Source organism: Armigeres subalbatus, chromosome 3 (genome assembly GCF_024139115.2).
Source record: "Armigeres subalbatus isolate Guangzhou_Male chromosome 3, GZ_Asu_2, whole genome shotgun sequence".
In the NCBI taxonomy this organism is placed as follows: Eukaryota; Metazoa; Arthropoda; class Insecta; order Diptera; family Culicidae; genus Armigeres; species Armigeres subalbatus.
In genome coordinates, this window is record NC_085141.1 from 425,129,106 (window position 1) to 425,150,301 (window position 21,196).

General features: G+C 41.1%; 2 protein-coding genes across 2 annotated transcripts in view; both read left to right on the top strand.

Moving 5' to 3' along the window:
- LOC134224389 (neuroglobin-like) overlaps positions 1–21,196 on the top strand; it is a 141,373-nt gene that overhangs the window by 110,206 nt on the left and 9,971 nt on the right. The gene's annotated exons all lie outside the window — the stretch shown is intronic.
- LOC134224388 (uncharacterized) lies at positions 1,772–10,030 on the top strand. The gene is made up of 2 exons (XM_062703708.1): positions 1,772–2,089; positions 9,921–10,030. The coding sequence occupies exons 1-2, from the start codon at positions 1,781–1,783 to the stop codon at positions 10,014–10,016; spliced, it is 405 nt and encodes a 134-aa protein (XP_062559692.1). The 5' UTR covers positions 1,772–1,780; the 3' UTR covers positions 10,017–10,030.

Consider the following 21,196-nt stretch of genomic DNA (forward strand, 5'->3'; position numbering starts at 1 on the left):
CTAAAATTGTAACAAATACAAATAAAACTTTATTGTTATAAAACTAGCGTTATTATTATCATCATTTTTATAGCTTTGTCTTTTTGGTCGATGTGATCCCGTTGGGATATAGGAAACAATTATCTGTTCCTTCACTCTTATCGTCAGTACAAACAATATTAGGTAACGAGAAAGAATCATTTCCGGTATACTTCCTATATTAAAAGAAGGAAGTGAGCTAAAGAAACAGTTATACCGGTCACGAACTAAAAATAATAGCACAAAAAATAATTAGTAATAATGGAGATGTGCAAACCAACGTAATCGAGCAAATGAAGTCAACGATACACACCTTAGTGACCGTAATTAGATCCTTCCCTCGGCGTCGGCGTATAATTCGATGTACTGGTCTTGACGTAAATTTGAAGTGAAATGAAAGTAATTTATTGAACTAGTTTAGTGGAATATATGCACCTATCACTTTTTAGTACTTTTTCATCAAATTCCACTCTTATTGCATTCCACTACTAATTAAATCCGCAAAGTTGACAAATTCAAATTGAGTCAAACAAAAAAGTCAGATTCGCTTCAAACTTTTAGAGAATAAGATGTAACATTATCGCAAGGTTTCTACTTCTGTGCCTAATTGGATCTCTTCTTCATAGCCTGAAACTTCTTCCTCTCCCTTCACACCAATAATAAAGTTTTATAATCAATTTACCGTGTTTGAGATGTTCGTAACAACTAGACCAAAAATTATGTAGGTTAGGCGGAAAAAGTGTTAAAATAATCGATAGGAAAGTAGGGAAAATCGAATTTTTTCACATTTTGATGAAACATTTAACATTTTGTTAGTCCCTTGTGGGACTCCACGTGCGCGTCTCCACGCACTTTCCACACCACAACAAAGTTGCTAAAATAGTGTATTAACGCGTTTATTTAATAGTACCTTTATTATGTGATTTAGCGTAATGGCATCTTCGAGACATTTTATCAGTAAGTCGACGTGCTTCTTTGAAGGTATTCAGCCTGTTAGAGTTTTACCTTAAGTGTATGTTTTACCTTAAGAACATTTCACGAACTGTCTACCACGATTGATTGTCATTGATATGAAGTTAAATAGTAATAGAGAGAATAAACTGTCATTGAGTTTTGAGCAAACGAACAAGCAACACGCGTTTTACTTTTTCTGAATGCCAGTCGGCATTTTTACTGTCGGTTACAGCAGTTTGGCGACGAAAACGGAAGTAACCTGCGCCGGGAACGAAGGAGTCGGTACGGAACGACAGTAAGTTTAGATTGGATCGCGTAATTACCGAAGAAGTGGATTCCAAAGAAACATTCCACCGGTGGCACGGTAGTGTAAAAGAAAAACAAGACGCTTCCGGAAGACGACGAAAGTGACGAGTACATGCAAACCCATACACGAAAAGTTACATTGTGTGTGTGGTTAGATTACTGCTACGGTGTATTTGTACGGATAACGTGCTGCCAACGCTGAAAGGGACGTTAGTGTGTGTTCTGAGTAGATTCGCGATTCAAGAACAAGATGTCGGACGAAGAGGATGCGGCCCCGGTTGCCTCAAATTTCTCAATGGAACCGTTTGAGAAAGAGAAGAGCAAATGGGCGAGATGGGTGAAGCGCCTTGAAGGAAGTTTTCGGAAGTTCAATGTGCCACAAAATCGCCATAAGGACTATCTCTTGCTATGTGACCATTTGGGACCGGTGGAGCCAGAGACAAAAACTTACGCCGAGATTGTTGATACGCTGGGTGCATTTTTCGATCCCGAACCGCTGGAGATGGTGGAGGTTTGGAAATTCCGCACCCGTACACAGAAGGAAGGAGAGTCTGTTAAGGAATTTGTTACGGAGCTGCAGCGCAACGCAAAATTTTGCAAGTTCGATGACTACCTGTCGAAGGAGCTACGAAACCAGTTGGTCTTCGGCTTACGGTCGAAACGGATTCGATCACGACTTATCGAGGAGAAGCACCTTACATTTGAGAAAGCTTTGGAGATCTCCCTATCGATGGAGGCGTCAGGAGAGGGTGCAGAGATTTTCGAGAAGCGACTACAGGAAGTTAACTACACGGATAATCGATCATCGCAGGTAACTAACAATACTAAAAAGAAATGTTATCGATGTGGAAGTGAGGCCCACTTGGCGAGTGTTTGTAGACATAAAGATACAGTCTGCAATTTTTGCAAAAAGTTAGGGCATCTTCAGCGGGTGTGCCTCAAATTCCGATCGATGGGGGAACAGTCGATACCGACTAAAGATTACAAACGATTGAAATCAAGAAAGAAAATGCATACAAACCAAATTAATGAGGGAAGTAATACTGACGAGAAGAGGGAAGAATTTGAGGAATCAGAGGTAGATGAAGTTCTCACTCTGGAGATTTGCAGGGTTGAAAATCTAAATCTTTGTCGAATGTTATTCTACCATTAAATGTAAACAAAAGGATCGTAAAATTCGAGGTAGATTGTGGTTCTCCTGTTTCGCTCATGAGCCTTGATGACAAGAAACTGTATTTGAAATGAATTGCCATTGTGTAAAACTGACGTGGAGTTGATAAGCTACTGCGGAAACAAAATAGAAGTGTGCGGTTACGTGAAGGCGGAAGTTGAGCACGACAACTGTCTGAATCTGATGCGGTTGTTTATTGTGAAAACAGGACGTCATCCTTTGCTGGGTCGTGAGTGGATGCGGGAGCTGAAAGTCGACTGGAATGAGATTATTCGGAATCCAGCGTCAGTCGTGGGAGCTATTGCTGACAGTATGCCAGGTAAACACTTGTCTGGTGCCGTGGGGAACCTGATTGAAGAATTCCCTCGAGTTTTTGATTCATCAGTGGGTACAATACGAGGCGTGAAAGCTGCATTACACTTCAAACCTAACAGTAAACCGGTCTTCATGAAAGCGCGTACTATTCCGTTTGCCATTCGTGAGACTGTGGAGCGTGAAATAAAAAGCATGGTGGATAGCGGAATACTAAAGAAGGTGAAGAATAGTGCCTGGGCGACCCCTGTAGTGCCAGTCATGAAGTCTGCGGGTCGAGTACGATTGTGCGGTGACTACAAGGTGACGGTAAATAAATGCCTTCTGGTAGACGAACACCCCTTGCCGACCATTGACGAGCTGTTTTCGAATATGGCCGGTGGAAAAAAATTCACGAAGTTAGATCTGGCGCAAGCTTACCTTCAAATGGAAGTCCGAGAAGAAGACCGAGAATCCCTTACTTTGAACACCCATCTTGGACTCTATCAACCAACACGTCTAATGTACGGTGTATCTTCGGCGCCGGCGATTTTACAGCGAGAAATTTCTCAGCTGCTGGCCGACATTCCAGGAGTCTCAGTCTTCCTAGACGACATCAAGGTGACTGGTCCGACTGAGGAGGAACACTTGCGGCGACTGAAGATAGTTCTACAGCGACTGGAGGAACATGGTATGCGGCTGAACGTGGCAAAGTGTGAATTCTTTGCAGACTGCATCGAATATTGTGGATTCGTTGTGGACAAAGAGGGTATACGGAAAATGAAAAACAAAGTAGATGCTATACAGGAAATGCCGAGACCACGCAATCGTGAACAAGTTAGAGCGTTTGTGGGTCTTATCAACTATTACGGCAGATTTATGAAGAATTTAAGCAGTCGCATTTACCCTATTAACAACCTTTTGAAGGACAATGTAATTTTCAAGTGGGACGATGATTGCGAGAAGGCATTTGTGTGGGTCAAAAACGAGATGCAGTCGGATAGAGTCTTGGTACATTACGACCCGAAGCTTCCACTCGTTTTGGCAACCGACGCCTCGCCCTATGGCGTTGGAGCGGTACTAAGTCATGTATATCCAGATAAAACTGAAAAGCCGATTCTCTATGCATCTCAAACTCTCAACAGATCGCAACAGAATTACATACAAGTCGACAAGGAAGCGTATGCAATTATTTTCGGAGTAAAAAAGTTTTACCAATACCTCTATGGACGCAAATTTACTCTCGTAACTGACAACAAGGCCGTTTCTCAAATCTTGGCACCTCATAAGGGACTTCCAACTCTGAGTGCTTTGCGGATGCAGCACTATGCTGTCTTCCTCGAATCGTTCGATTATGAGATACGGTTCCGATCTTCAAAGGAGAATGCAAATGCGGACGCTATGTCTCGACTACCGATCCAAGATACGAATAACCAACACCGAATTGAAGAAGTGGATCTCGTCGTCATCAACCAAATCGAAACCTTACCCGTTACAGCTGAGCATCTCGCGGAATGTACCAAGGAAGATTCCAAAGTGAAAGTGTTGTTACAAGGCCTTAAAATAGGAAGAAGCGTAGCAGGGTGTGACAGATTCGGCATCGACCAAGGCGAAATTTCGCATCATAAAGGTTGTGTGGTGAGAGGTCTTCGAATCTACATTCCTCCTAAGCTGCGACGCCAAGTACTGGAAGAGTTGCACACGGGACACTTTGGGGTATCCAGAATGAAATCTTTAGCTCGTTCGTATTGCTGGTGGGAGACCATCGACCGCGATATTGAGCAACTGTCAAGGGACTGCATAGAATGTGCCAGAATACGTAAGAATCCTGTTAAAACTACACCGCACTATTGGGAACAAGCTACGGAGCCGTTTCAGCGTATACACATTGATTTTGCAGGTCCGTTTCTAGGGCTGCACTTTTTTGTGATTGTAGATGCTTTTACAAAGTGGCCGGAGGTCAAAATCATCCCCGACATGACAACCGAAACAACCATCGAACGTCTGCGAGAATATTTTGTGACCTATGGTGTTCCGTCGATCATCGTTAGTGATCGAGGGGTCCAGTTTACCTCAGATCAATTCAAGGTTTTCATGGCACACAATAACATCACGCACAAAATGGGAGCTCCATACCACCCAGCCACGAACGGCCTAGCTGAACGGTTCGTTCAGACCTTTAAAGATAAGTTGAAGGCACTGAAATGCGATAAGAAGGACGTCCAGTTCGAGCTCCATAAAGTATTGATGGCGTATCGGCGAACAGTACACCCAGCAACTGGAAAGTCGCCGTCAATGTTGGTGTATGGGAGACAGATGAAATCCAGGCTAGACTTGCTGGTTCCTGCTAGTGTTTCAGATGATTCAACTCGCAGGGGTGAAGAGAATGTGCGATGTTTCGAGGTGAATGAAAGAGTAGCAGCACAAGACTTCCTAGGATCTTCTAAGTGGCAATTCGGCATGGTGAATGAACGGATGGGGAAGCTTCACTATATGATCGAGTTGGATGATGGTCGAATCTGGAAGCGGCACGTGGATCAAATAAGAGCGGGACCATTGAAGCAAGACACCGAAACCGACACCTGGCACGAGTTGTTCAACAAACCTCATCGAGATACTGCGACACTTTACTCCAGTCATCCTACTTTAGCTGGCAATAACGGTATTCAACAACGTGAGGTCGCACCTCAGCGAATAACTGATTACCATTCTGCCAATAGTTCCCCAGAGCCAATCCTGGAAGAGAATAACGCATCTTCGAGAGTGATTGTCAAAAAGGTTCCGAGCGAAGCGACTGTAAGAACCCAGATTGTAGACAAATTGGCCCAAGATAAAAATGAAACACCCCGTAGATCCACAAGAATTAGGAGGCCACCAAAACGGTTTGACCTATGAGGACCCATGTGACTAACATTACTAACCATTTGTGTTAAACTCCATGTATGTTAGGACACGGTTTCTGTTAAGGGGAGGAAAGCTGTTAGAGTTTTACCTTAAGTGTATGTTTTACCTTAAGAACATTTCACGAACTGTCTACCACGATTGATTGTCATTGATATGAAGTTAAATAGTAATAGAGAGAATAAACTGTCATTGAGTTTTGAGCAAACGAACAAGCAACACGCGTTTTACTTTTTCTGAATGCCAGTCGGCATTTTTACTGTCGGTTACAGCACAGCCTTACACACTTAATTTTTTTTACCGGGATCTCAGCAAAATGGTCAAATTTTACCGAGATTCGCACAGCCGTGCCCCAGCAATCATGTTTTTTGCTGAGATTTCTGTCAAAATTATTTTGATATTTTGCCGGAAATCAGCTAATAAACGTCATTTCTGCTGAATTATCAGTTTTTTATTTTGCTGGCGCACGCCTGTGCGGATTTTTGCCGAGCTGCAGAAATAAAAACTAAGTGTGTATGATAAATCCCCCTTTACATTTGCTTACAATTCTACAGTTCAGGTAATAATTTGAAGTTCATCACTTGTACTTTTTTATGCGTATGAGATTGACTGCCACAATTTTCCCGTTGACAAGTAGAAATTAAATCGAAAATGATTAGAAATTCCAATAAAATTGTTACCACTTTTTATTTTTAAAGTTTAAAGCTACCAAACGGCGTATTTTCATATTATCAAAAACTTTCTAGAACATTCAAAAATGTAGAAATAAAAAGGAAAAGTATATGATGAAAAAAACTTTTTTAAGGGATTGTCAACGTAAAAAATCTTCAAAAGTAACGCAATTACGAACTTGGTGTCTTCGACAAAGTTTTTCAGAAGAACTTTTGCTACAACTTTTATGAAGAATCAAACCTTATGTGTTGATCAGTAAGCTGAATACCTCCACAGAAACGCAATAACTTACTGATAAAATTTCTCGAAGACACCATTACGCTAAATGGCATAATAAAGGAACTATTAAATAAACGCGCTAAAAACACGAATTTAGCCACTGTGCAGAATGCTGATTGGCCGACGGGTGGTTGTTCCCAAAGAGCTGCCAGCTAAAAGGCGTTTTGCCGGCAACAAAATATCACCACTTTTTGGAAATGGTAATATTATCAATATGGTTGAGATTCTCTACAATGATTGCACCAGCTAGCCACATTGTTTAACTGTTGCATGAGGCAATAATACACGTGAAAATCCTCACAGCTAAGACACTAAAGCCGTCTTTGCTTTGCTAGGGCAATTATTATAATAAGGCCGATACAAATATTTAAAAACTATTTTGTCCCTCCCCCCCCCCTCCTCGGATTTTTTAACCAAAAATTAATATTTTGAGGGGGCAACAAAATAAAATTCGGATAATTTTGAGGATTTTCAAATCGTTCTTTAACAAATCCGAGGAGTTTTTTTTTATTTTTTTCATTTTAATATTTATTTTTTATTATCCCCCCTTGACCCTTCAGAGACCAGTAGGACAAAATGTTAATTAAATATTTATAACGGCCTAACTTCAACTGACATTTGGACGTCTTATTGAAAAAAATATATAAATAATTAACACTTGACAAAAACACTAAAAATAATTTACCAACATTAAATCAAATCACAATGGAATAACAACAGATATTACACCATCAAATTTTGAATAATGACAATTTATGCAAAATCTAACTATCATTCATTAAGCGGCTAGGTCTCCACGTCGAATTTGTGATGTCCCTGAACTCCCGGCATCGAATTCCTTTAGGCCATTTAGAAGCGTAGTACACTTGAACGATGTAATTCGGCTACTTCGACTTTGAACGATATGAAGTCCAGAGTGTTTACATCTCTCCAGGCTGGTTTCAAGCATTTTATACTGATAATATCCGTTATTCCCATGGAGTCTGATATCATGCGTGCAACTTCATCTTCCGTAACATCAGTGGCAATATTGGACAGATATAGTTTAACCGTTTTATCACTCATATCAACTGAAGAGGAAGCTTTCTTGGTCGAAGACAACGGTGGTTTACTACCATTAGATGGACTATATGAAATATCTTGAGGCAAATCAATCGGCTTAGATACAGTAGGAGTAGAAGCTCTTTCGTTAGACACATTGTTAGGCGTGAGAGGAAAAGTTATAGCAATCAGCCTATTCATTGCATCGTTCATTTTCGTTAACTCAGCCTTCAATTTGCATACCTCCGTTTCGATTATGCGGTTTTGGGATCTAGCAGCATGCACAGTCTGCCGGAATCGGACGTTTTCGAGCAAATCACGACAATCGTTACACATCCAGAATACGTTGCGATGCAGACAAACATCTCCTTCATCATCCGTAAGGCCAAAACATTTTGCGTGAAAGCGTTGAATTCCATCGCAAAAACCCTCACACACAATAACGGTTTCATCATCCTTGCAGTCAGTTTGACATTTTTTGCACTCTCGCATCGTGATCTAGGAATATTCCACTATTCCAGTAGCCAGATAAAGCAGATAATTGTTCACGAATAAAAGCCCAATTACGATCGGTTCCTATTGTAGCACCAGCAGTGACGATTGATTTCAGATGAGCTGTTGTTCAATATGCATGTGCAAACTTTAGATGTAGCTCAGGCAGAATTATTTTGTTTGTTTGTTGATGCGATTTATTAGCTTTGTAATTGAAGACAGCTCCAGAATTCATATACTAATGGAATTGGGTAAGCTCAGTTGATCTATAACACGTACTTTATCGAATAAATACGATTAATTAATAAAAATCAAACAATTCGCGAGCGCCAAAAACGAACGACTTTCAACGACAGCAACAGCAACAATAATTATAATTATACAGTCGCCTCTCCACATCTCGATATTGAAGACATGAAAGGAAAATTGAAATGGGTACTAGATCCAAAAAAGCTCGTTGCTATGAAAAACGACACAAAACAAATATCGTTTCCTATTGTTGATATGTTTGTTATTGTTCAAAGATGGTCTAGTAGCCTAAAAACTTGAACAACTTGAAGGGACTGAGAAAACCATCGACATAAGGAGAGATATCGAGATATACAACATCGAGATGTAGAGAGTCGACTGTAGTTTATTTCAGCGGCAGAATATCGAAATGTTTTATATGATGGACTTTTAGCACGATTTTTAATAAACTTTATCTGATTTTCAATTTTATACCAATGTATGGGCACGAAATGGGCTGGGCAGCGAAATCTTTCGGGCCTCAAGTAACATTTCCAATGCTTGTTGGATTGATTTAATTCTTATAACGGATTTATGGCACTTATTGGCATTTATTGGTTGTTATTTTTCTGCAAATCTATTTCTCTTTTTTCAAAGCACATTTTTGACAGCTGCCGCAGCCAAATTCCCTTTTTTTGCGGGTGGTTTAAAAAGGGTATCTATTTACTCTTATAATAGGCTTATAGTGGTTATCTAGAGAGGGCCACTTGGCCTTATCATACTCTTATAGTAGTCAATAGTCATCAAAAGGTTGTTTTATAAAAGCTGGTTTTATTAGTAGATCTTATGATTTATTGACAACTTATGATTATCTTGAATACCATTCTTAGAGCGGATTAAAATTTGAAATGTTACTTGGGGTGAAGGATGCCGGGTAATGGCCAGAACCTTCGGTTGAAGGAACGCTGGGCACGACCGGTAGCTCGACGGAAAATTATGGCTTAATTAACGCAAGCCTTCATAAAGGCTGTTGCTGGCTTCCTCCGATGGATTGAAAGGCGGGTTGTTTTGACTTAAGCTGCTATATTTTCTTCTTGGTGTGGACTGTATAATGTATGAAAACTGAATGAATGAAACTCTTGAATGACACTGCTTAAATAGTTGGCAGATGACTGACTGGGTTGCGTGTGATGGTGTTAAGGATGATGGCTAACATATCCCACTCATCTGACATGGAGTCAACTGTAGCGTTTGTGGCGTTTAATTGAGAGAAATTTAATTTCTGGTTAGATCAACCAGTGAACAGTGAACACATAGAAACACAAGATCAATAAGGCATAGATAATAGGAATTAATAAGACTAATATCAGAAATAACAAAATTTAAAGTTAGGTTCAGTATCACAAAGACGATCTTCTGCATGGGATTCAAAGCAATTTGATCAAAGATAGAAAATTTAAAGTACACTGGATTCTGTTTTTACACGATTTACATTTTCTCGATTTCCACTCATCCTAAATGTTTAACGCATATTAATTATCATGTGATTTTTCTTCGATTTATTCAGGATTTTTTGATGTTGCGAGGATTTCACGATCAAAAATACGAGCGAAAAAAAACGTTTGAAAGCAGAATCCTGTGTAATTCATTGCAATCAAATTGATCGCACACTCTCAGTGACAGACAATGGGAACCCAGGATAAAGAAGCTTTTACACACCACGGATCGAATGGCTGATTTCTCTTACCTGAACTGCAGGACGCGCTTTGGATATCCCTTCGCGGATCATTGGAAGGTGATCGAGCACGACGCATGCTCCCTAAGATGGACCGGCTTTCTCGGTGCTGAATGGGTGCCATGGGTCTGTAATGCTCCGCATGTCAGTGACTGTGTTGACTGGCGACGGCTCAACTGGTCTTCTCACTGGCCACGAGTTTACTATAGCTGCCCTCTGGACAGGGACATCCCTCATCTCCCAACGTTCTCCGGTTGGCGTCAGGCTGAGCACGTCCATAGGAGGAACAATGGCGGTGTTCGGGAAAATGCTTGCTCATTTGGATCCATTACTACACAGCATCAATGTGTGGATTTCGTTCAACTTCGGAGATAGATCACACAACGGATAGTCCACTCTTGACACTGGTTGTTTCTCGAGTACCACAATAATTACGGTTACTAACGTAATCGGCTTCGGATAGATACTAGCTGAAAACATCTCAATCGTGAAATAGCTTTTGGGCGACTTCTTGCGCTTCGAGTGGATTTATTTTGACCCATTTAACTGGATAGCTCTCGGGAACAGGTTGAGTATCTGACAAAACTTGATTACACTTGGCGGCGGCTTTTGTACCAGACGGGTTCTGGTTAATTTCATTGTAGGAAGATGCAATGCTTGACGGGTTCCAGCGGACATCCACATCGGCTTGATTACCTGAGGGACCGTGGTTGTCTCGGTGGGCATCCTTTTCTTTAGCATCGGAAAAGCTCGGACTGCTGTCTGCTTCGATATTTGATTCCAGAAAATTGCTCTAGAGAACCACTTTGGCACTTGACAAGATTCCATGGAAATCTCACGCGGGAACTGCTTCTTTGCTGGATGGTATACGGCTGGTATCATCGACGGCTGGATTCCAGTGGGCTTTAAGACATGGAATTTCGGAATGCTCCCAGTAAGCATCGGGAATGGTTGCACTTTTACTAGTCTTACTGGCGTTGACATCAATTTCTCCTCTAGACTGGCTATTGTTGACACTGCACAGGAATGCGGAGCCAAAAGGGCTTCGATTGGCACAGGGTCTTTCTCGTTTGTTTTGGCTTGGTAGGCACTCATCTTCAGATGGAAAGAACAAGATGGCTTCGGAACTTCGATTCACCTTCTTCACAATGGTTGAATCATTTTTGGAACAGACTTCAGATGGTTCACTTGGTTGGTCCTCGCTTCGATCGTTGACTTCAGTCGGGTTCTCGTCGATACGGTCGACCTCACGGATCGTTTCACATTACACCCGATTCTGTTTTTACACAATTTTTTTTTACACGGCCGTGTAAAAAAATTCCCATACAAAATTTTTGCAAAGTTGCTCCATTCTACATGATTCGTCGAGAAATCATAAAACTTTTTTTACACGGATTTTCAGATTTTGAACTGAAAACTTTTTTTACACGGAACGCATCCCCCGGTGTACTTGCACATATTGGTTCGTAGACAATGTATGTAACCTTGGTTGGTTTACGCACAGTAAATCTTTCCGCATGTCGGATTCACGGATCGGATGGGGCTGGGACTCGGAGATGGTAGAAACTCGGTTGCATTCTCTACCGACAAAGATGTGCATGGCCTCTCCAAGACTTCTGGCTCCGGAACTGAATATTCTACTTCTTCTGGATTCGAGACAGGATGCTTCATCACGATTGAACTCGGAAGAAAATATTCCGGTACACAAGGCTTTGAAACGAATTGTTTGACTTCGTAAGAAAGCGTTGGCTTTCAGATTCAGCACACAGGAATCGTTGTAGATGTCGTCGAAATGAAAATAGTTTTCATCCAACTCACCATACTGTCCTGGAGAAAAACATACAAATGGTGATAGTCCTCGTAGCATAATTGTAACTCAATCTCGTATTTCTTAACTTGAGCCAGGGTAATTTGATTGGTATCATCTGCTTCACTTAACTGCTTATGGATTTGCTTCACTTTTCCCTCGACTAGCCCTGTAAAGCAGTCCATGTTGCACAGGAACAAACACGCGCGCAACACACTTTCGGGTTGAAAATATTGTTTTCGTTTCACTTCTTCTCGCACTTTTCACAGTCTACTGTCACAACGTCTTCTCTCTTACCACCATTGAAGCATCAGAAACTATTTGAATTAACTCTGGAGTCGAGCAACCGGAACAGGAACATCAACAAACCGACAGATCGGCTGATTGACGACCACTCAGCTCCGGATACAGCTCTCGAAACGACAGCGGGATTGCTGACTGCTATCGGCGATACCAGCGATACCATTGTCTCAATCGGCTGATCGACGACACACTGCTGCGGGTGCAGCTCTCGGAGCACTGGCATTGGATCCTCTGATCCGGTTCGAAGGACCAATGTTTGGGCATGAAATGGGATGGGCCGAACCCGACACATTCGCGGTGCACGAGTATGGTGGAAAGGGGAGAAGGGCACCGAACAACTGCTTCGTGTTGGCACGAACAACCAAATTTTCAAAACGACTTATCTGCTTTTGAAAATAAAGATTCAACCGTCGATTCTGACGATTTTGACCATCAATAGGTAGCCGAAGCCTTCACCTGCGTGTTGATGGTGCTGGTTTCGACGTTTAAATCTTTTTTTATGAAAGAAGATAAGTCGTTTTGAAAATTTGGTATTGAATTGCTCAAAATCGACAGTTATAGAGTAAGAAAAAAGTATGACCTACATACTATACTCATTGATAAGGGATTTCGATCATTAAGTACAGCGGTTCTCAATTTGGGGTACATGTTCCTGATGGACAAAAATGCGTAATGACGAATGTATTTCAATTCAAATAAAGACTTATTGATAAACTTTTGATAAACATGTAATTTTTTATTTCTAAACTATGTATTGTACATAATATGCACGGCGATCAGTAGGGGAGACTGAGGAGGCTTGAACCACTTTTCCTCATTTTCGTTGAATCACAGCCGAAAATGAATAAACTTACGCGGTTTTCACACAGAATCTCTAAGCAGTGGCGTAGCCACGAGGGTGGTTTTGGACATAACCCCCCCCCCCCAGAGACGAAATTTTTAGAAGAAATTTTTTTTTTCGAGCCTTCTCGAATTGAAAAAAATGTTCAGAAAACCCCCCCCAGACCAATTTTCTTGCTACGCCACTGTCTCTAAGAAATATATAATAATTTAACTTTATGGATGTGTGCCAGTCTGTAAATTGTTGCTGTTATTTATACACAATCGATATTGTGGAGCACTGTCAAATATCGAATTTAAAAATGTTCGGGGAAATTGATCCTTCTCCGAGAATTTCTTTGATAAAAGTAGAAAGGTTATTTTTGATTTTTTTAAAATATTTTACATCCAAGATACGCAGATTTTTAGACTTGCTGTGTGTTATTATGAACGGTTTTTGATATGGAATTCGACAGTAATATTAGAATTTTGGGAGACTTGATCTTCTTTCTATGATATCTACTCAATTAATATTTTTTCTACCCAACGTTTCATCAAATCTGTCAAATCCACACAAGAATAGCCGCCTGAAAACAAATCTATTTTCATTTATTGAACGGCTACTCAGTCTTGTACTTATTACAACGAGTTTTTTATTTACCCGACGTTTCGACACGGGGATTGTGTCTTTTTCAAGGGGAAAATATTTTTGTTGTTTGTCGTCGTATGTTGAGTCTAACTTGCACCGTCTGTTTGTCTAATTGTCCGTACATGACTTCGGAAGTACTGTTATCACATTTTTTTCCTAGCTAATGGCGCAATTTTTCTTTGTTCTACCTCCCCCTAACAAATGTTCATGTTAGGGGCTCAGAAGTGCTTTTCCATGAGGCTTGGAAACCTCCTTTGGAGCTTGGAAGTCTCCCTTCAAGACGCTTGGAAGCCTTCTCTCAACAGGCTCGGAAGCCTCCGTTCAAGAGGCTCAAAAGTCTCCAAAAATCCTCTAAGTCTTATAGGAAGCTTGATGTATAAAACTAAGTTGCATTCAGAAAAAATCAAAACTTTTTTATATGTTATGCTTATTTTCATTTATACAGCGAAAAATGTTGAGAACCGCTGCTTTTGTATAAGTTACTGTAACTAGGACTTTCACTCCTTAGCCAATGGAGTTTTAACCCCGGAAGTCTGGTTATCATACAATCCATTTCAATATTCAACTTCTGTAATAATTGACTAATGGTAAATTATTCAAATTCCAATTAAATGATCGACACCATCCCAGCAGATTTGTCACCCGAATTTGCAAAAAAAAAAGAATTTAGTGTACTGTTTTAAACACAATCAAAATCGATTAAGAAATTTTTGAATATAAATTATCTTTAATAATACTGTAAAGCGTTTTCACAATTAGAATCTTTCTCCTTCTTTGTGTGCTTTATTCAAAACATCCCACTTCCTTTTTCCGAAACACCAACCTACCAGCACTCACTCCTTACCGCTATATCGAATAGCAACCGGTAGGTTCTTTTGCTGCGGGTTTATCATCCTGTTTTTGTGGAAGGTCCCCGATTTTCCCCGATTGACCCGTAATGCTGGGTAGACACCTTTACGTGGTGTGTTACGCGGTAAAATCTACCACGGTTACATTGCCAGCTACAGGCAAATCCTGACCCAAAGATTACCTTCCTCATTATCCAACTTATGAGGGTGTCGCTGAGTCGGTGGCCTCTCGTTAAGTAAGTACTACATCAACACTTCCTTCCTTTCCCTAGTTACGGTGAAGATGGGCGTGGCCAGGAGTAGTAATCCTCATGCTTTTGTTATTTTTATTTGAGACTGGAATCAAGGACCACTCCCCTTCTTGATTTCTGATAGCATTCTAGATAAGGATCTCAAAAGTAAAACATGAGTATCACTAGTGTCCAATCTACGAATTACACCGTAACAATGCTAATGCTAATGCTAATGCTAAAGGTCCCCGATTTTCCCCTAGTCGAGCCGGCATCATCCTATAGGTAGAGGCGAACTAGCAAAATATGTTAAAAGCGTCAGACGATAAATTTCATCGTCAGATGCTGCTTTTTGGCAACGATTATCTCCATTCCAATACAATGGTGGCATTAAGCCTCGAGAAAGAAAAAAAACCGTGGAAAGCTAATATCCGCTCGTTGGTTGTGGACTTTAGCGAAATTTGGTGGCGCATCAATTTTTATATGGCCATAAACGTAGGAAGTCATCCGTTCCTTGACATTTTGAACGCTTGCGATAGTTGGCTATCCAGGGGTGACTAAAGTTATTAAAAGAATGGAAAAAACTCAATTGTCGGACGATTTTTTTTCTATCTTTTAGCCAACAAGTGCTGATATATATTCAATTCAGACTCAGAATCGTGAGATAGGAATCATAATCGTTTATTTTAATGCTGAGTTCAGTCGAATTGTAGGATCATCAATGGGTCATCAGCATAATTTCAACACAATTCCAGCAAAAACATTCTCTTGAACTTGGAAGTTAGTACAATTCTATTCAACACCCCTACCCCTTGAATAGAAAATTATTTTCAGAGCTTGTTAAGTGAAATAGGGGAACGGTTCGGCACTCCATCCCATAGCTCCTATTTCCATCCCATCAAAAACAAAGCAATGAAAAGGAATTTGGTTTGTTTCTTATTTTTGTGATTTTTTTTCACCAGTGAGCACGCGGGTTAGCAAAAAGAAGCGACAAGATTGGTGTTGTATTTCTTTGTTTTGCGATGAGATGAATATATGTTCAGTGAGATGGAAAACGGAACAGTTCCCCTATCTTTGTTCATTATAAGACTAGTCAGTACCAGCTTCAAAGTCTTCCATCCGCCTTCCTTCCGCCCAACCAACAGCCAACCAACTTGCCAAGCATAGAATTGGTCCTTTGCTTTAGTCTTGCAAGTGCTTACAGTGAGAAAAATGATACCTTGCCGAGGCCATAATTTGTTTATAATAAGACCTGAATTGCTCCTGGACAAGACCCATATAATATACCCAGTTGAGCTGATCTGAATTCAATCATTACGTATACAAGCTAATACAGACATTTTTAGTTCTCTTAAACGTCCTGGAATTCGAATTGATTGAAAAATCTCATCTTCATGGAAATTAGGATCATATGCTTATTGAACCGATTTGGGTGTATGTCAATGACGTTGACATTCCATAGTTCTCAATACTTCAATATTTCTCAGTTATTAATTGAAAGCTTTTTTATGCCAGCCATTGCATGAGTATGTATCTTGTGTGACAAGTACAATGGATACACTATGCCCTTGGAGTCAAGCATTTTTCCCATCCGAAAACATTCTATTCCGGACCGAGAATCAAACTCGCCGTCTCCAGATTGGCAGTCCTACGCCTTTGCACATATTCCAGCAAATTGAACAGAGGCTAGACGTTCAGGATGAATAAATTCGATTGAGTGATCAGAATTTTCAAACAATGTGGTATAGGATTTAAACATTTCAAAAATAATGTTCATGCTTTCAGAAGCGAAATCTTCCAAGATATCGGGTGTTTAGGACATAGGCAAACTTTACCTCATATATTGATGATAAACAATATTGCTGAAGAAAGTGGGACCTAGCGCGAATGTTTCAAATCTATACAAATATATTCCATTAATTTTTATATTCTGGTTCTGACGAAACTCGAAATAATTCAAACTGCGTCGGGAATAATTTAAAACTTTTTCAATCATGCACGATTGTTGAAATAGAGTTTAATATTACCTCATTAAAGTTAGTTTTAAAGAGCATCTTCTCAGAATCCGCTTTGTCTAGTCGGTTATACGTTCTAAAACAAGATCTCCCTATTTTCAGACGGTCGGATATTAAACGAAACCGTTCTTGGTAATCAACCTTTTCAAAGGATGATCAAAAATATTAGTTTGTTTTCCTCCCTCTGTTTCGGCTTCCGTCTTAATCGTCCCTTTTCGCTACGGGGAAGAGTCGTTTGGCCGAATGCCACTATTCCGAAAGTTGTTTGGCCGAATATATTATTTGGCCGGACGAACCATTAGGCCAAAAGTCATTTGGCCGAAACGGTCAATTGGCCGAAAGGGTCATTTGGCTGAAAGGGTCGTTTGGCCGAAAATGTCATTTGGCTGAAAGGGGCGTTCAGCCGAATTGGTCATATGGATCATTAGACCGAATAAGACATTTGGCCGAGTAGGTCATTTGAAAAGTGATAAAAGAAAAGTGAGAAGTGAGACGTCTCACTTCTCACTCCTCGTTTCTCACTTTTCAAATAACCTATTCGGCCATATGTCCTATTCGGCCAAATGACCCTTTCGGCCGAATGTCCATTTTGGTCAAATAACCGTTTCGGCCAAATGGTCCATTCGGCTAAACGACCCTTTCGGTCAAATGATCCTATCGGCCAAATGACGCTTTCGGCCGAATGATCTTTTCGTCCAAATGACTCTTTCGGTCAAACGACACTTTCAGCCAAACGACCCTTTCGGCCAAATGACCCTCTCGGCCAAACAATCCTTCGGCCAAATGACCCTTTCGGCCAAACGACTCTTTCGGCCTAGTGGCATTCGGCCAAATTACTTTCGGCCGAATGGGTTTCGGCCTAACGACCCTTCCCCCGGCTCACCGTTACTTTCTCCTGATTTCCTCACTGCGAGCTTTGCGGCCGCTTGCTTGTATCTTCCGGTGCAAGTACGTACCCACTAGGGTGGTCAAACCGGTATTACCGGCCAATTTTGAGTACCGAAAATACCGGTATTAGAGAAGCAAATTACCGGTATTTTCGGTATTTCAAATTTTGCTGCCAGTATAAAAAAATCTCGAAATTGAATGATCCTTTGCACAAGTATGCATCATTGACGACGTTTACGCTACATACGCGTTGCATAGAGAATGTTCTTAACCATCTGTCAAATTGCCGATTACTTTTACCTTCAATAAACATTGTTTTGTTTACATCGTTTTCCCGCAAAATATGAAATTGTGAAAAAGGTACGTGCCGTAGTAGTTTTCTTCCGGAGATAACCTGTGAAAATTATTTGCTGCTAAAATATATCCTTTCTGAATTCGGAAAACAAATTGTATTGGTGACTGACACCCAGACACGCTGGAATAGCATGTTATTCCTTTTGTTAAGAAAATTATTTTGAGCTTTTTAGTGGAATGTCTTCACTTGTCATAAGTCAAGTTTGTACAATCCCATTGAATTCCACCACTTAATTGTATCTTGACAGATACGTATTTCGACATCAACAGTAAGGCCGTCTTCAGTGTCTCGTACTTGACTCGACTCGAAGTCAAAGGGATCCGTTTAAAAAACTTCAGTAATGATGATTGTTTGACAACAGATTATTACCTGTTAACCTGAAGCATTCGAACCTGTTCAATCTGCTGCCGAACTACACTGCCGTGAGTTCTGCACTCATATGAAGCCGACGTGGCGCTCTAAATTATGTTGGATCAATTATCAAATCAAGCCACAGACATTTCCGCCAACTTATTCGATGCTCTCGAAGAATGAATCCAAAAGAGACGATCAGGATACGCTGATCTTTTGCCTTTTTTAAATAATCCTGCCGTAATCACGGTATACAGAAAACAAGGTAGGCTCGTTAGAAAAATGACACTTCGAATGTGACGCATGTTTTATCGCCACATGTTGGAGTACAAAAGTAAGCATGCTGCGACCGTAGAGCATCGTCTCGGTCCAGCTTGTGCGAAGATAGCAGTGACGTCACATGTTTACATTCAAACTGAGTGTTTACATACGTGATGAGCCTGCCTTGTTTTTTGTCTGCCGTGCCGTAATAAAGTAGTTGACCAGAAATGATTTTGGCATTTTCTTCAAGGCATCCTGAGATACGGATGAGATTTTGAAGCGTCTAATCATTCCTGATGCGATCGTTGAAGCTGAGACAACGACCACACCTGACGATCGGTACGAAGAATATGCCTCTATGGATGATTTTCCTAGTTGATCGGATAAAGAACAACTTGAAGAGACTGCAGCAGAGCAAAACACTTGCGTTGCTGGTGGCAAATACGTTAACGCCAGGATCCTTGCAAACAATCCGTAAAGAACTCTCCTACTATGAATCTGAAGGAATGAATTAAAGCAAGACTTACTGGAAACTGATTTTTGACGCTGTTAGAATCATTCGTCCAATTTTGGTTGAACTGAAAAGGGCCCTCTGAGCAGCTGGCAACATTGCCAATTAAATCCGATGCGGATTGGGAGATGAATCGCTCATTATGTAATATCTACAAAAGTTTCACTCTTCTCAGCTCAACAAGCAACGGTTTTGACATTTGAAATTTGTCACCCAATAGTCCAAATCAAACGTTTTTAAATTCCTGAAATTTTCACAAATACCGGTATTTTACCGGTATTACCGGTGTTGATTCCACTCAATACCGAATACCGGTATTTGTCAAAAATGGCCAATACTGACCACTCTAGTACCCGCGCTTGTCTTTCTTTACCATATCCGGATATGATGGGTTCTTTCCCCAATCCCTGAACGCAACACTTCCGATTGGAATTACTTTCAACAAAAACTTCAACTTCCGCTTGCGGTGTTCTCAAGTCACTGACACCTGTTTCAGCTTCTCACACTTTTATTTGAATTGTTTTCCTTTTGTTTCCCGTACGTCGATATTTCCGGGTTGCTCCACTTCCGTTTCTCCACACCATAAATTGTCCGACCAATTATTTCGAGCGCACGGCAATCGGTTGATTCGATTTACCTACACGAGACTCTAAAATGCAAACAAATGGAGGTTATCCAATCCAAGTAGAATAGTTGGCACTCCCTCCGGAAACTCTTCAATCGACACGTCCGCAAGATGTGTGTAGTGCTCCATCAATTCTCGATGCCGTACATTTTGCTTGGGTAGCTGTAGTGCAGACACTGTACGAGCGTTGGTCAAAAATAATTTCCTGTCGGAGCCTTTTGCGGGCATCATCAGCTGTACGGTTTTTGATTCACTTTCGAAGCGGTTTATGTTTCCTGTCCACATTACCATGAGTGGTTCAGGAGTACCATGTGCCTTCTGTCGTTTAGCCACTACATCGTCCACTAGCGTAGCCGATGATCCTTCATCCAGAAATGCGACGGTATCGAATTTACGCTTACGGGCCGAATGGCTGGACTTAACTTTCTGCAGCTGTACCGACTCTTCCACTCGATGCAGAAGAGTATTATGGTATTCTCGGCATCCAGTTACCATACACCGAGCAGTTGAAAAGCAATGATTGTCACCATGCTTTGTTAGGCAGACATCACAATTTTTTTTGCCTTCTGATTTCCTTAAGCCTACGCACAATGTTTATTGCCTTAAATTCTCTATAACTCCTGATCAAATGATCCGTCCTTCCGCAGATCCAACAATTCCGGCCGAATAACTCATTGCTGGAATCTTCGCTCCTCTTCATACTTATGCACATGAACAAACTCTTGCCGACGATTTTTTTTCCCGCAATCTCACTCGATTGCTCACAGATAACAATTAGAAATCTGTGACCTCGGACACGTCCGAAACGATTTCAGCTGCAAAGTTTGTGAACATCCTAAGCGAACTGTTTACTCGCTTGAACGGGACGTCCAGTTTGTAGCTCGGTGGCAACCTGTCAACCAACTCTTGCACCATTATTATTATTTATTCAGACTAAGGCCGAAGTGGCCTGTGCGGTATATAATAGTCTTCTCCATTCGGCTCGGTCCATGGCTACACGCCAACCACGCAGTCTACGGAGGGTCCGCAAGTCATCTTCCAGCTGATCGATCCACCTTGCCCGCTGCGCACCTCGCCTTCTTGTGCCCGTCGGATCATTGTCGAGAACCATTTTCACCGGGCTATTGTCCGGCATTCTGGCTAAGTGCCCGGCCCACCGCAGTCGTCCGATTTTCGCGGTGTGAACGATGGATGGTTCTCCCAACAGCTGATGCAACTCGTGGTTCATTCGCCTCCTCCACGTACCGTCCGCCATCTGCACCCCACCATAAGCCCTCTGTACACCTCCCGTGAACATGAACATGAACAAGAGGTGAGAAAGAGCGATAATTTCACAGTGAACATCGTCGTGGACAATCGAGTCTAGTTGGAAGTGTTGAATTATTGCCCACACATGCAGGCAGCAAGTAAGTGTGCAGTAGTAAACGAAGAAAATAAAAATGAAAC

Bases quoted from the DNA above. Each gene is read 5' to 3' on its own strand.
- LOC134224388 (XM_062703708.1), top strand. From the start codon at position 1,781: ATGGTGGAGGTTTGGAAATTCCGCACCCGTACACAGAAGGAAGGAGAG. The intron at 2,090-9,920 runs GTAACTAACAAT...CGATTTATTCAG, and splicing joins CGGATAATCGATCATCGCAG to GATTTTTTGATGTTGCGAGG.